The 16,554-nt window shown below is 46.5% G+C and overlaps 1 protein-coding gene across 1 annotated transcript in view; it reads right to left on the bottom strand.

Moving 5' to 3' along the window:
* Nucleotides 1-16,282, bottom strand: part of LOC140428294 (tumor necrosis factor receptor superfamily member 5-like) — a 97,837-nt gene extending 81,555 nt beyond the window's left edge. The window contains exon 1 of the mRNA XM_072514609.1: nucleotides 15,879-16,282. Coding sequence (XP_072370710.1) covers nucleotides 15,879-15,914 — 36 coding nt within the window. The 5' untranslated portion in view covers nucleotides 15,915-16,282. The remainder of the gene's footprint in view (nucleotides 1-15,878) is intronic.
* Nucleotides 16,283-16,554: the final 272 nt, after the last annotated feature.

Below are 16,554 nucleotides of genomic sequence, written 5' to 3'. Positions count from 1 at the left end.
GCTTGTTACTGAGCATTCCACTGCGGCCAACGGGTTCCAGTGTCTGCTGAGCGCATCTCCAACTAAAAAGTTTCGAAATATTAGCTGGCGGAGTCAGTTCCCTCAAGGTGAGCAAATAGAAGGGAGAAATGGTGCTTGCAGGTGATCACTTATCTCATTGCCTGATCTGGTGGTTACAGACTCATATCAGAAGGAAATGAGAGGTTTTCAGAAGTGCTGAACACCCCTGCATAGGATGTGAATATTCTGTGCACATGGTATCACCTTCTACCAACACAGTATGCGAGAGGATAGCTTCGCCAGAGTAGTATCTGGGCTTGTGACAAGGGTTAGATACAGTGATTTTGGTCTTTCCTGTGTCTCGCTGAAGAAAGCTACAGAATTGCCAAGACTGGATGTTGACGAGTACCCTGATGACACAAAGGTGATGGACAAATGAAGAGAGGCAGAGTTGGTTGTCATCCGTGTGCACTGTGACCTCAGGTTCCCGGATACTGATGCCGAGGGTAGCTTAGGAAGAGGGGGAGGACAAAGGTTAGCTCCCTGAACCTCTCCAGAGTCATTGCGGGGTTGAGGAGATAGCGGGCACAATTTAACAAGAAAAGAACAGAGTCCTGTTTAAGGGCGTGTTTGGCGGGGCGTTTCTTGGCGCCTACAGTGCAGAGAACAACTCCGCTACCAAACGGGACCTTTTTTTGGCCTCGGAGAGGAACGCCCCACCGAGGCCGCACTTCCCATCGTTTTCAGAACTGACAAGTTCATCTCGAGCTCCCTCTCACCCTATCTCATAAGGGCAGGGCACCCCGGGCCTGATCTCCAGTATGGGCAACCTAACACCCAGGCATCTTGGCACTGCCAGCCTGGCACACTGGCAGTGCCCCTTCCAACCTAGCAGTGCCTATCTATTATAGAAGTGTTTGGTAGGACAGACAGGCAGCAGCTGTAGTTGCCCCTGTTTTCGGTAGCTACAATATTTAAAGATGGCTGGCTTGAAGGGCTCGCAGATGAAAAGCCCCTTACCTCCTACCCCTTGCCAGCCCAGGGGCGACCGCCGATCTGGAACGCTTCAGCCCCCCCGACCATTGCATTCAACTTCAATCTCGCTAATGAAATGGAAATGAATACCAATTAAGGGTTAATGAAATGCTCGCCATATTTGGGCAAGATCCGGAACTCGCCATCAGGAGCGAGCCAGTTAGATAATAAACTGATTAGAACCAAGGGCAAATCTCGATTTTGGCCTTTCCCGCTATTTAATCAGCGCACCCAGATCTGCGCCGGGCACAACATGGTTTTTAAATCGCGCCCATTGTCAAGTCAGGGCAGTCTCAGGGAGTTAGGCAATGGAGGAGTTGTCTTGAAGGAAAATCATGTGATAGTGTCAAAGGCCACAGAGAGGTCAAAGGCCACAGAGAGCTCAAAGGTTGAGGTGGGTTAGTGCACCACAGTCACAGGGAATGGGACTAGTGACAGGACTGGAAACCTGTCTGGAGAGATTCACTTTGCGAGTTGCGAGAAAGATGGGCATAGATCTGGGAGACATCAGTACAATCAAGGACCTTGGTGGGAGGAAGGCTGGAGATAGGATTATTGATAATGAGAACAGCGATATGAAGTGTAGGATTTTGGAGATGGAGCTAATGGATGAGATGAACTGATGCAGAAAAACTATGGAGAGCTGGAAATTTCAGGTTGGGAATACAGAAGTTCGGCTCAGTGGCTAAAGGAAAAGTAGGAAGCAGCAGTCAAGGCTGATTGGATGATCCATCTTGGAGATGAAGGCTCAGGAAAGCTGGATGCAGTGGAGTCAGATCTGGTTTTGGTAGTTAAATCAGGTGTGCACCAATTCACCCACATTCACTCACCTTGGCTTTGACGTGAAGTTGAGTTCTGTACCAGAGGAATAACTGGGAGGGAATGAGTTAAAGTTTTGCTGGAGATTCAAAGGTGCCCCCCCCCCCCCCCCCCGCCCCGGACAGCTGCAGAAGAAAGTTGGTCGGTGGATGTGGGTGATGAGGGATGAAAGGAAGTGGTGAGGCGGCCTTGCCAGTGTTCAGGAGTAGGGAGGCCACTCAACAGGTACTGTTGGAGATGAAACAGTTTGAAAATAGACAGGAAAGTTTATAGAGTATGCAGAGAGAAAGGGAGAGAAAAAGAGAGAGTGGGGGGGTTAGGTAAGATAGGGAATGGTGCACTCAGGAGAAGGGGCCGGGGAAATCAGGATAATAATGAGGAATCGCTGAGTACAGAAACTGAAGGAGGCAAGGAGGGAGGATAACACCTGGAGAGACTTAGGCCAAGATTTTATGGAACAGGAGTGATCCTGTCCAACTGAGGGAAAGTCAGGTACAACTCGCCACAATTTTATGTGCAGGAGGCAATTAACTGCGTGCAGTTGGCACTTTCTTCCCTTTAAGAAACAACGTTCAATCCGTATGAGCTGCTGACCAATTGAAGGACCGTGCTTTAGTCCCAGAAGTGCCACGAAGAGAAGTGGCCACTGCTGGGATTGCAAAGAGCCTGCAGCTGCAACAACAACGGAGGGCCTGAAACCCAGCTCAGTGGATTTGGGATTGCTATGGCCATTCAAACCAGCAAGATGGTGCCGGAGCATGGCGACTCTCTGCGAGATCAAACAGATCCTCTTCTTACATCTCCTCCAACGGTACTAATCTCTTAAAACTTAATTCTAACACTCATACTATCACTAACCTCTCTCTTTTATGTTATGTTTGCCCTATGTATTTTCTTTTCATGTCCGGAATGATCTGTTTTAGCTGTACGCAAAATACTACTTTTCACTGTACCTCAGTACATGTGACAATAAACAAATCCGAATCCAAATAAGTGTGGAGAGGGGCAAGGCTGCGATCAAGAATGGGGGTGGGGATGCTACCAAGAGAGAGGCCCTTGCCACCGGCGGGGCCCTTTGTGGGCCAGTAGCTCCAATCAGGAGAGCTTCCCTCACCCCAAGCCCACAGAAAGGCTGCCCTTGTATGCCTGGCAGTGTCCCTGTGTAGCAACGGGCCCGGCCGCCACTTAATCAACTACTTAGAGGCTTCAATTGGCTCAAAGGTGCAAAGGCCATCCACCACCTTTCCCATAGCTGGTAAAATGCCTAGTATTCTCCTCAACCTCTACCCCCAGCAGCCTCAGAGTACTCTTCTTGGGTCCTCATAAAATCCCAGTCTTACTGTTTGGGAGAGCAGGAGACAATGAAGACCTAAAAAGAGGAATAAGAGGAGTGTAATAGGATATGCCCAAAGGACAGGTAGGGGGAAAGGCTACAGTAATCAAACAGGCTCATGGAATGTTGCCTTTTAACTCAGGCTTGCTGAAATAGAAAACTGCTGAAGTGAAGCAATAGCTGTACAGACCCTGGGTCAAACCTCATCCTAGCACAGTGTTCAGTTCTGGGGCCTCAGCAAGGTCCTGACCTTGGAGGTGGAGCATCGAAAATTCACCAGACTTATGTTGAGCCTTAAAGGATTCACTTATGAGAACAGGTTGCATAAACTCAGCTTATCTTCCTTTGTCTTTCCAATCTTATTTCGAATGAGTTGGACTTGAAGCTCATCTGGTATTTGGGCTGCTGATAACAAGTCTCCAGTGTAATGATATGTATGTAGGCACGCCAGTGAAGGGTTAATTATTGCATCTCAGTGTAATTCAAGCACTAGAGGGCACCACCATTTGTCTGTATAAATATCATACCTCAGGGAATGCTGGATAGACCTAGCAAAGGAGAAAGACTGAGAACAGATAATACAAAGGACACTGATACTAAAAAATTTCTCAAACAATCCAGACGGAACAGCTATTGGGCACAAAAACAGAAACTACAGAACAACGAACTGTACACAATGGTACGTCTCTGAAACTGAAGGACAACTTAACAGCACAGCCCAAAACAATGCCAGGAGTAGAAACAGAACATGGACATTGTTCAGACAAAACAAATGTCATGCCAATGAATTTCATGAATTTGTATTTGCTCCAAGCAAAAAAGCAAACCAGTTTTTAAGACAAATGACATACAAAATCAATACCACAAACACAGAAAAAGACCAGGTCAGACAACAAAAGTGGTTCAACCAGTCAAACATCTGATGATGACTTGTTGGTACTTCAACACACCACGAGTGCAGACTAAGGACAGACTCAATTTGTGAATCTTATCATAGCATTTACAGTGCAGAAGGAGGCCACTCGGCCCATCGAGTCTGCACCAGCTCTTGGAAAGAGCACCCTACCCAAGGTCAACACCTCCACCCTATCCCCATAACCCAGTAACCCCACCCAACACTAAGGGCAATTTTGGACACTAAGGGCAATTTATCATGGCCAATCCACCTAACCTGCACATCTTTGGACTGTGGGAGGAAACCGGAGCACCCGGAGGAAACCCACGCACACACGGGGAGGATGTGCAGACTCCGCACAGACAGTGTCCCAAGCCGGGAATCGAACCCGAGACCCTGGAGCTGTGAAGCAATTGTGCTATCCACAATGCTACCGTGCTGCCCTTGGCAACAGGAATCGTTCCTGTTGAACTTTTTTGTTATTGATTTTTCACTACATTTCAAAGTTATATACATATCATGTATTGTAATATTATTATACATTTATCCTTTGTAAATAGAAACAAAATGTTAAAAAAAGGGGATGTAATGATATGTATATAGGCACTCCAGTGAAGGATTAATTATTACATCTCAGGGTAATTCAAACACGAGAGGGCACCACCATTTCTCTGTATAAATATCATACCTCAGGGAATGCTGGGTAGAACTAGCGAAGAACAAAGCCTGAGAACAGCACGAGGAGTAGTTTCGATTAGAGAGAGTTAACACGAGGATATCATTAGTGACTACTAGATTATAGATTACTGCTAGACAGATTCAATATTACTTTATTACTAGTCATAGCTCAGTAGTGTGTGCGAACTTCATTTAATTAATCGTTATCCAATAAATTAGTTTTGATTCAATCTAAAGATTGGTGGTTTCTTTGTCATCAACTCAACGGATCATTTTGGATCAAAAGTCAAAGAACAACGACATATTACCACCAAAGGTAATATAACATCCAGTGGGGTGAAGGCATAGCAGCTTCGACCAAAAGGATTAATAGTAGAAGCATGGGCAAGGGTGGGCTGTGGGAAAATGGCAGTGACAAGGAAGGGTTGGCAAGGAGTTTGGCTCTTGTTTTGGGTAGAGAGAAATTTCTCAAAAGACCTTCCTTACCATTGACTAGCAGAAACCTATATAAATATATAATCTAAAATACTGCTGAATATCTATTGTACAGATTTCCCCAATACTGGGGCACACCTTCTCCTCCTCTCTTCCATGACTGAACCCAAGCTGGGCTTGAGGTCATGCATCAGGGTGACACTTCCTGTTCAATGCATGGCCCATTTCCACTGTGGATTTAGTCATTCCTAGGTCAAAGGCTAGGAATCCTACAGCGTGTAACTCACTTCCCCCCACCCCCACCCCCAACAAAGCCTTCTACCACCTTCTACAAGGCTCAAGTCAGGAGTGTAATGGAATATTCTCCACTTGCCTGGATGAGTGCAACTCCAGCAACACTCAAGAAACTCAACACCATCCAGGACAAAGCAGACCGCTTGATTGCTCCTCCTTCCACAAACGTTCAAACCCTCCACCACCGACGAACAGTAGCAGCCTTGTGTACCATCTACACGATGCACTGCAGTAACCCACCAAGGTTCCTCAGACAGCACATTTCAAACCTACGACCACTACCATCTGGAAGGACAAGAACAGCAGATACCTGGGAACCTCACCACCCGGAGGTACACCTCCAAGTCACTCACCACCCTGACTTGGAAATATGTCGCTGTTCCTTCACTGTCGCTGGAGCAATATCCTGGAACTCCCTCCCTAACAGCACAGTGGGTGTACCTGCACCTCAGGGACTGCAGCGGTTCAAGAAGGCAACTCAACACCACCTTCTGAAGGGCAGCTAGGGATGGGCAATAAATGCTGGCCTAACCAGCAATGCCCATATCCCATAAATGAATTTTTAAAAATCTGATGGTGACTAATATTAATATTATATTCTAGTCAATGCGCCTTTGTTAAACAGTATGATTACTACTTCCCTATTGCACAACAGCTTAATAGATGCTAGTTCATAATTCACAAATTAATATTGCTGACATGAAAGAACTTGCATTTATACAGCAGCTTTCATAATGCTCCAAAGTACCTCACACCCAATAATTTGAAATGCAGTCGCTGTTGAAATGCGGAAAACACAGCCACTACTTTGTGCACTGTGACAAGCAGCAATAAGGTAAATGATCAGATTATCTATTTTAGTGATGTTAGTTGAGGGATAAATGTTGTCCAAGATAGTGGAGCCTGTTCTTCTTTGAAATAACACCATGGAATCTCTCCCATACGTCTGAGAGGGGGAACTGGGATCTCAATTAATTAATTAATGATTCAAAGGACAGTGCCTTTGACAATGCCAATCTCCCTCACCGCTGCACTGGACTGTCAGCTTCAAAGGTGTGCTCAGGTCTCTTGACTTGAAACCACAATTTGCTGACTCAGAGGTGTGTGTGTCTTCACTGAGCCATGGTGGACACGTTAACAAGGAAGATAATAACTGAGCGTGTGAAATACAAAATGGTATTTGAATACCATGTTGTTATGTTTGTGGCAGGTGCAGCCTGAATGGGAGCTGAAGGCAATTAACAGCCGATGCACATAGAGGAGTGGTACTTACTCCCCAGGAAGGAGCCGACTGCTCTGAAGATATGAACAAGAGGCATGGAACTAATTAGAAAACAGACAAAAGCTGGTACATAGGTTCACAGAAGCTGATGCAACCCCAGGAAATTTTGAAATGAGCAACTTGAATGTAGCACACAATATACCTGCGGTCAGAACCACTACTTAGATGCCAAAATAGGCATAGGCAAATTGGATAGGCTAAGTGAATGGGCTAGGGTCTGGCAGATGGAATACAATGTTGACAAATGTGAGGTTATCCATTTTGGTAGGAATAACAGCAAAAGGGATTATTATTTAAATGATAAAATATTAAAACATGCTGCTGTGCAGAGAGACCTGGGTGTGCTAGTGCATGAGTCGCAAAAAGTTGGTTTTCAGGTGCAACAGGTGATTAAGAAGGCAAATGGAATTTTGTCCTTCATTGCTAGAGGGGTGGAGTTTAAGACTAGGGAGGTTCTGCTGCAATTGTATAAGGTGTTAGTGAGGCCACACCTGGAGTATTGTGTTCAGTTTTGGTCTCCTTACTTGAGAAAGGACGTACTGGCACTTGAGGGTGTGCAGAGGAGATTCACTAGGTTAATCCCAGAGCTGAAGGGGTTGGATTACGAGGAGAGGTTGAGTAGACTGGGACTGTACTCGTTGGAATTTAGAAGGATGAGGGGGGATCTTATAGAAATATATAAGATTATGAAGGGAATAGATAGGATAGATGCGGGCAGGTTGTTTCCACTGGCGGGTGAAAGCAGAACTAGGGGGCATAGCCTCAAAATAAGGGGAAGTAGATTTAGGACTGAGTTTAGGAGGAACTTCTTCACCCAAAGGGTTGTGAATCTATGGAATTCCTTGCCCAGTGAAGCAGTAGAGGCTCCTTCATTAAATGTTTTTAAGATAAAGATAGATAGTTTTTTGAAGAATAAAGGGATTAAGGGTTATGATGTTCGGGCCGGAAAGTGGAGCTGAGTCCACAAAAGATCAGCCATGATCTCATTGAATGGTGGAGTAGGCTCGATGGGGCCAGATGGCCTACTCCTGCTCCTAGTTCTTAAAATATGTAGTTACACTAAAAGTGCAGTGGGACATGAGAAAGCCAGTGCTTAAATTGTAGCTTTCCCTCGCATTCCATCACTTGTACAATCAGGAAAGACTGAGGAACACAATGCTTTTGGCATTGCAAAACTTAGAAATTTCTGAAGGATGATGGAAGGTCTGGCATTTCTTTTTGACAGCTGCCTGTGGACATATACTGATTTTTAACACCTTTCGTTTGGTACATTTTCTACTGAACAGCCAACCTTTTGACATCATGGAACCGGTGATGTTACTTGGACTGAATGTGTGCTGCTGTTATTGATTTTTGTCCAACTTCTAAAGACTACTGTCAGCACTGAGTGTCTTATTGGTGGTTCATTACTGCTCCAAGATCTAACACTAAGCCCTCCCCTTGTCCATCACTCCACACACTGGTAGGTCATGGGATCCAGACCATGGATTCTTACATTCTGAACTGCCTATGTTGGTTGGCATTTTGCAGTGCCCAGAAACTGACGCATTTACAGCATTAGACCAGGACCCGCTCTTGGGTACCACCTAGTGACTGGTTATGGAGTGCTTGCATCGGTTTGTTTTGCTTAATAACCACAACCTCCATTTATACAATGCCTTTAACATTAAATAAAAACCCACTGGAACTTCACAGCGCAAGTGTGACAAAAAGACACTGATTCAGGAAAGGAGAAATTAGGAGCATTAGGAAAAGTTTCATTGAGGAAGGTTTTGGAAAAGTTTTTCACAGTGAACATAGAGAGACAGAAATGTTTAGAGATAGAATCCCGCAGGTAAGAGCCAGGAGGATGAAGGCCATGCCACTGTTGATGAGATCAAAGGAAGGGGCATATGCCAGAGGAACAGAGGTTCTTTTTTATTAGTTCAACAGGTTTGGGCTTTGCTGGCTAGGCCAGCATTGATGGCCCATCCTTAGTTGCCCTTGAAGAGCTGATGGTGAGCTGCCTTCTTGAACCGCTGCAGGCCACGTGGTGTAAGTACACACACAGTGCTGTCAGGGAGGGAATTCCAGGATTTTGACCCAGTGACAGTGAAGGAGTGGTGAAATATTTCTAAATCAGATTGGTGTGTGGCTTGGAGGGGAACTTCCAGGTGGTGGCATTCCTAAATATCTGTTGCTCCTGCCCTTCTAGATGGTAATAGTCGTTGTAGCCACCTAAGTTGGCCACTTCCCGACTTAAAATGGAGAACCGCAAAGGCTGAAGGGAAATTCAGCCAACACGGGCAAAGACTAGCAAATACAAAAATCATGTATATTGGAACCTGCAAAACAACCAGACAGCACAGAAACCAGCAGCCATGTGCATAGTAATGTAGCAGCCATCTACATATTAATGAGCGATCCCCGGGAACAATCGAAACATTTTAAGGTAAACAAGGCCAGGCCAGACTCATCGGCGCCAGCAGGTGCCAACACAAAAGAGGTTAACTGACACTTAAAGACCGCCCAACGATCAGGGAACCGCTCCAGCATTGGAGAAATAGAACCAAGTGATTGGAACAAAGTCCAATCACCTGAAACCAGGTACGGGGTCCGCCCCGAAGGGCGGGAAGCCCCTGGGGACTATAAAGCAAAGCCCCCAAGTTCAAATCGTCCTTCTTGACAGGGTCACTCAGCAACGCGAAGCAACCCCTGAGAGTGAACTGTCCAGCGGCCTCCAAACAAGTAAGTCTCAAGTCAACACTCGCTACGAGATAGGCGCTCCTAGCTACCAGTCCATACCAGCTTTTGAATCCTGCAGACTCAGGACCTGAACGAAAGGCCCTTTGTTCCCCTGACCTGGTGGGCCAGTCCGAAGCTAAGTATAGGCCTGTTAGTGATAGAAATAGCCTGGAAAGTAGAGTTTATGCATGAGTAGCGATTTACTGTGTATAATAAATGTGTATTGATTTGAATCTTACTAATTGGTGTGTTGAGTTATTGATCATTACTTGAACTTGAACCTCGTGGCGGTATCATAAAGATACCTGGCGACTCTAGAGCAAAGGTTACAAAACAGAGCCAATTGAACCAACCAAAAGTTAGCAACATATTACTGGCAACATCCTGACGGGACCCGATCTGGAAGTGGCTTAACCACTCCAGGAGAACCCAAAAATTTGAATTAGAAATCCAATTAGGAACAGAAAAACCACAAGTGTTCAAGCAGTTCTGATCAATCCTCATAATTCGGAAGTGTGTTAATGCATGCGTAACTAACAGGGCGATAAGGTAAACTGATAGATTTCTTTTGTTGCGACAAAACTGTCGGGAGTTTGTATTCCGGAAAATAGCGAAAGCCATACCCGTAATTACAGCACCACCTTAATACCCCTTGTTCCAAATTTCAAGAGAAGTATTCAGAGAGGAAAGAGGGCAATGCAGGCAATGCAACGCCTCATGAACCCCGAAGAATTTGTGGTCGCAGCGACCAGCAGTAGAGTAGGACAGTGTCCCGTTTGGGAAGAGGAAATCAGAAAGAACCTCAAAGGGAAAGGATGGCCCCTTTGGAGCGGATTCTGTGAAAAGGAGGAAACAGGTCCCGGGAGTATAGGACATACTTGGTGGTGTAATCCATAAGAAAAGCTTGGGAAAAGCTCGCAAGCCGATGGCAATTGTGTCCTGTTTGGCACAATTGCGAGGCACAGAGGAGGTCGTTAGGACAATCCGAAAAGAGATAGAAGGCATACATCGAATGAGCAAGGTCGATGTCAGTGAGGTAGAGAAAGAGAACCTAGAGTTAAGAAGGAAGTTAGTAGCAAAGGACGGAGAGGTGGATGATGCCAAGTGGGCACACCAGTCTTGTCTGGCGCACTTAAGCAGCTTCTAATCCCAGTACAAAAAGGCTTATCAGGACACGCAACGTGCAGTCCTGGTAAGAGAGGAAACAGAGAAACAGGTAGAGGCATTGCAAAGGCAGTGTAGCGACCTGAAAGCAGCATTACGAGCACTCCATACGACCACCACGGAGCAAAGACAAAGCTCATTAGACCACGCAAAGTGCCGGAAACAGATAGCAGAACTGCAATCTCTGCTTTCAGTTCAAAAAGGATTCCAGGAAACCTTTGGATCACAGTTAGAGGAGGAAGATGGCCCTGATTGGGAAGAATTGAACGAAACAGCGCAGAGATATGTTCAGGGAACATGTGCGCAGGGAAAGCCCCAGAAGAGAAAACCGCTCCAACCCCCCACAGAGCAGATAGTTCATGTTCCAATGAACCCAGTCACCACCCACCGCACAGCCACATCGGACGACACAGAATTTCTGTACACCACCCCCTTAACAGTGACCCAATTACGGGACGCGTGCGATAAAATCAAACCGTTCCTCCCCACCTCAGACCCCCACCACTTCTTTGCCAGAGTAAAACAGCAAGCTACCATGTATGGCCTGGATGAGCGAGAGCAAGTAACGCTCACAGTTTTGAGTTCAGACCCTTCGGTCATAGCAGCCCTCCCCGACCCACAGAATGTAGGAGGAGGCACCCTTTCAGAAATGCATACCGCAATCCTAGACGCGATCGGGTACAACAGGGGTGACCCCGTAGAAGGCCTCAATAAGTGCAGGCAAAAGAAAACCGAGCACCCCACAGCGTTTGCTGGGCGCTTGTGGATCCATTTCGCAGCAGTTTTCGGAGACTTAGACCGCGCCCACGTGTCCCCAGACAACATGGCCAAATGGACCCGCACCCTTATCTCCCATGCCACAGAAACAGGACAAAAAGCTTGTGCCAATTATGATCCCTCAGAGGAGGCTCATAATGAGAAATGGGTTGTAAAACGATTGTCCCGTGCCTGGGAGCAATCTGTTCAAAACAAACCCACGAATAAAAATCCCGAAGAACAGCAGGCAGAAGCAGACATACACACAGTTAAGGCACACCAGAACCCCGCATGGGTAAATGAAGGCAGGAACAGCCCCCCACAAAAGCCACAGGAGTGTTACAACTGTGGACAGTTCGGACACTTTGCACGAGAATGCAATGCCCCACAAAAGCAACATAGAGCCCAGCAGACAGGCACTCTAAATAAAACCAGGACAAAGCCAATACATAGCGTTAGCACCCATTCAGATCAGACGGACCTGAACGGAACGGACTGACGGTGTTCGAGCTCCCCCAGTTGGGTCTGCAACACCCTTTGGGATAGGTCCGGCCGACCAATAGTTGCAGCAAAGATACGGGGACAGCCCATAGAGTTTCTCTGGGACACAGGAGGGTCCCGCACCACAATCAATTCCTCCACCATGTTTCAAAAGGACACGTGGCCCACTACAGCCACCATCACCCTCAGCGACTTTACAGGCCACTCACAGCAGGGACACATCTCAGCCCCTGTACCCATTCAAATCGGCAACATCACCACCAAGCACCCCATAGTTTTAGTCGATCTACCCCACACAGCAGAACACATTTTAGGCATAGATTTTATGAATTCCAACAATCTGTCCTTCGATCCAGTCAATCAATGTGTTTGGAGAATGGCAAAATCTGCAAGAGCCCCCGCAACGCTCACCATAGGAGAATATGCAAACAAGATTAGCGCAGTAGGCGAATTTTGGTTTGACCCGACCACGATTAGCAGACAAGCAAGTTCAGGCAGTTCTGCAGAAGCACAGGACAGCATTCGCGACCCACAAACACGACTGTGGCCGGATGACTGGTTCCGTTCAAATCACAGGACCTGACCCTAGATCCCAAAAGCAACACGGATTTCCCCAAGAGGCAGAGGGAGAAATTGTAAAAGTTATAGAAAGCTTATTAGAGCAGGACGTACTCAGATCAGTAGCCTCCACTAATAATGCCCCGATTTGGCCAATGAGAAAGCCCGATGGATCATGGAGATTGACCATCGATTACCGGGAACTCAACAAAATCACCCCCGCAGCAGCCCCCACGGTAGCCACAAGTCCCGAGACCATGCTCAATCAGGGACTCAACTCACAATACTTTACGGTTTTGGACGTCAGTAATGGATTCTGGTCCATTCCATTGACAAAAGCGTGCTAATACAAATTTGCCTTCACTTTTAAAAATCAGCAGTACACGTGGACATGCCTCCCGCAAGGATTCCACAACTCCCCCTCCATTGTCCACCGACAGCTGGCAAATGGATTATCAAAATTTTCTCACCCCGAATGTCTGGTCCAGTATGTGGACGACCTATTACTGCAGACAGACACCAAGGCAAAGCACATCGAGCTTCTGGCCGAACTCCTGGAACTCCTACAGAAAATTGGTTGTAAAGTAAACCCCAAAAAGGTCCAGATTTTGGAAAACAAGGTGATATATTTGGGTACAATTATCACACATGGTAAACGCGAGATCGAGCATACAAGGATTGACTCGATTGCCAAATTGCCCCTTCCCCAGAACGTTTCAGCCCTATTTTTAGGACTGGTTGGCTATTGCCGAAACCACATTGACGGTTTCGCCAGCAAGGCAGCACCCCTCTTAGACCTCCTAAAGAAAGGAATCCTTGGGAATAGCTTCCGCAGCATACGGATGCGTTGAAAAGAGCCCTCATTGCAGCCCCCGCACTACAAGTTCCAGACCCACTTTCCCCCTACGCTATAGAGATAGCTAGCACCAACCGCACCCTTTCGGCCGTGCTCCTTCAGGAACGGCACGAACAGTTAAGGCCCGTGGCTTACGTCTCCAGAGTCTTAGATGCTGTGGAGCAGGGATTTTCAGCCTGTGAAAGGCACCTGCTCGCAGTTTTTTGGGCAGTACAATATTTTTCATACATAACCGGACTGAACCCCATCACAATCCTAACGGAACACACCCCCACCCAACTTTTACTGGACGGACGACTTAAGGACGGTTCAGTCAGTCAAATAAGAGCAGCCAGATGGACCCTTCTCTTGCAGGGACGGGACATCACTGTTAAAAGAACCAAGACCCACACTTTCGTAGCAGATAACCTACAGTACCCAGGAACCCCCCACGAATGTATTTCTGTGGAGTATGTGTACTAAGTGTTTCTCCTATACATATAGAAAGAAAGATGATTTGCCATCTTCATGGGCAATTTGCCAATAACGTGCAGTAACTGAAACGGCCAACTATGTTGAAGGTGTACAGTGATCAAATCGATGATTTCTACAAAGATGTAATAACCCTAAACACTCCACGTAATTTACTTAAAGCAAAAGAGAGGAACCAGATCATATTATTGTAAACGCTTACTATAGAATCCCCACAGTGCAGCAGGAGGCCACTCGGACCGTTGAGTCTGCATGAACCCTCAGAAAGAGGCGCATTCCCCCATCCTATCCACATAGCCCAAGCTAACCTGAACATTTCTTGGCACTAAGGGGCAATTTTTAGCCTGGCTAATCCACGTGAGCTGCACATCTTTGGACTGCGGGAGGAAACCGCAGCACCCAGGGGCTGGTTTGGCACAGGGCTAAGTAGCTGGCTTTGAAAGCAGACCAAGGCAGGCCAGCAGCACGGTTCAATTCCCGTACAGCCTCCCCGAACAGGCGACGGAATGTGGCGACTAGGGGCTTTTCACAATAACTTCATTTGAAGCCTACTTGTGACAATAAGCGATTTTCATTTCATTTCAGAAGAAATCCACGCAGACCCAGATCCCTGTCGCTGAGGCAGCAGTGCTAACCACTGTGCCAGCGTGCAGGCTTAACACTGCAAAATTTGAAAATTCTATTGCCACATCTAAATATACGTGTATTAAATGCCATGAATGGATCACTGAATTCCTGCTAACCTGCTCCACCAGTTTTCACTAGCCAAACAAACTCTCCTCCTGCCTCTGCCAAACCAAATAACCACGCATCACCAAGTACGAAAGCCACATTTTCAGTAACTGCCATCAGCATTTACTCCCCCGAATTCAAAGTTGCTTCACTCAAATGATGTCCCTTTTTTTGTTTTGAACTAGGTTTCCAATTTGTCATGGTTGTATTGAATGGCAGAGCGGGCTCAAGGGGCCAAATGGCTCACTCCTGCTTCTATTTCATTCAGGTGAATTAGCTGGTTGTTATCGAGTAGGGGTTTTTGACGGTAACTTCATTGCAGTGTTAATGTAAGCCTACATGTGACAATAAAGATTATTATATAAATTATCGCATTGCTGTAGTTAAGCTTGCTGTGCAAATATGGCTGCACCAATGTCCACATTGTAACAGTCGCTACAAAACTGCCAAAAGTGCTTTGGGAGGTTGAGAAAGGTGCTTCATAAATTAAAGTCCTTCATTTCTCTCACATGGAAACATATATAGAAAATAGAAGCCTAAGGAGGCCATTCGGCCCTTCGAGCCTGCTCGGCCATTCATTATAATCATGGCTGATCATCTCACACATCCGCCTCGACTACAATTGCATCTCCACACATCTAACCTAGATTCCTCTGAACCAGTTTATATAAATAGGGTTAGAGATTAAACTGAACACACAGTGAAAAAACAAACATGGAAATATAATCAAGGTCACTGCTTTACAATTGAATATAATTTCAGAATTTAAAAGCCTTTAACACTCCCAGTGATTACATTCCCCTGGAACGAAATAGAAATCAACCCTGGCAATATAACAATGAGGGGGTGGGGGGGGGTAGATAGCAGCGTGTTACCCTGAGCTATGCTAGGTATCCATGAAAGGCCTGTAGTTAAAGGACAGAGTCAACTCCAGTCTCCAAATTCAAAGCCCATCTCCGGAGGTCTTCGGAGCTGCACATTCCCTCCTCCACCAGAATGCTTCAATCATTCTTTTAAAAAGATTAAACTACATGAAATAGCCGTCCCCATTCCCCCCAATGTCCCTGAGCCCGTGACTGCATTTAATCTTGCTCAGTATTTTCTGCTCCTGTGTGTATATTTTCGTAGCTCACTTCCTCTTATAGTTACATTTATATCCAGATTTCTCACTACCGGATACAGTTACTGTCTTCACACCCCTTAGCCGCTCAAATATTATTAATGATCCTGAACAAAAGCCCCTCAAAACAAAACCAACCACAACAAAAAACCCCAGCACCTGTTATTCAGCAATCTCCCCACCACCCAGTGAACGCACGCAATATAAAAACACAAATTTATGAACCTGAGTAAACAGCCAGAGATACAGCAGCACTTTCATTCTGCATTCAGTCCCCAGAGATCTGATCCCTGCGATTGTCCCGATCTCATCTCAGTCTCTGCCGTTTGTGCGAATCGACAATAATATTTTTTAAAAGAGCTCGGATCAATGCCGGAATACAACGCGCAGAGGGAGAGGTGGCGGTGCGGGGTCAGGCTGGGCACAGCGCCTGTGGATTCCCGGCAGCAACCTTGGGAATAATGATTGTGTGTGTGTGTGAGAGAGACGGAAGGCGGAATCAGGCCGGAGGGGGAGGAGGAGGCAGCCCTCAGCTGACACCAGTTACCGAGAATAATCATGGCTCTCCCTTCACTGCCTCCCTCCCAGACTGAGCCCTTCTCCCACAGGGAATGGGATTTACCATCAGAACTGGGACATGAGAAAGGTTTACAAGGTGCGGGCGGGACACAAGGGACGATCCCCTCAATCCTGAAGGGAACGTGTGTTTCTCCAGAGCAGCTGCCTGCCCTCTACAGTCTTGTTTTCAGCTCCAGCAGCTCGGAGTAGTTGGCTCCAGTCGCTTTTGCACACATTTGATGTGTGGGACTGTGTTGATTCTTTCGCCTCACGTGTTGACACCCACCCGACCGACTGCAGTTTAAACACCCAGGCTGAGGCAGCAGGGCACTGCTGAGGGACT

Source organism: Scyliorhinus torazame, chromosome 8 (assembly GCF_047496885.1).
Source record: "Scyliorhinus torazame isolate Kashiwa2021f chromosome 8, sScyTor2.1, whole genome shotgun sequence".
Lineage (NCBI taxonomy): Eukaryota > Metazoa > Chordata > Chondrichthyes > Carcharhiniformes > Scyliorhinidae > Scyliorhinus > Scyliorhinus torazame.
Note: the sequence above shows the minus strand (reverse complement) of the source record. Positions and strands in the feature narration are given on the sequence as shown.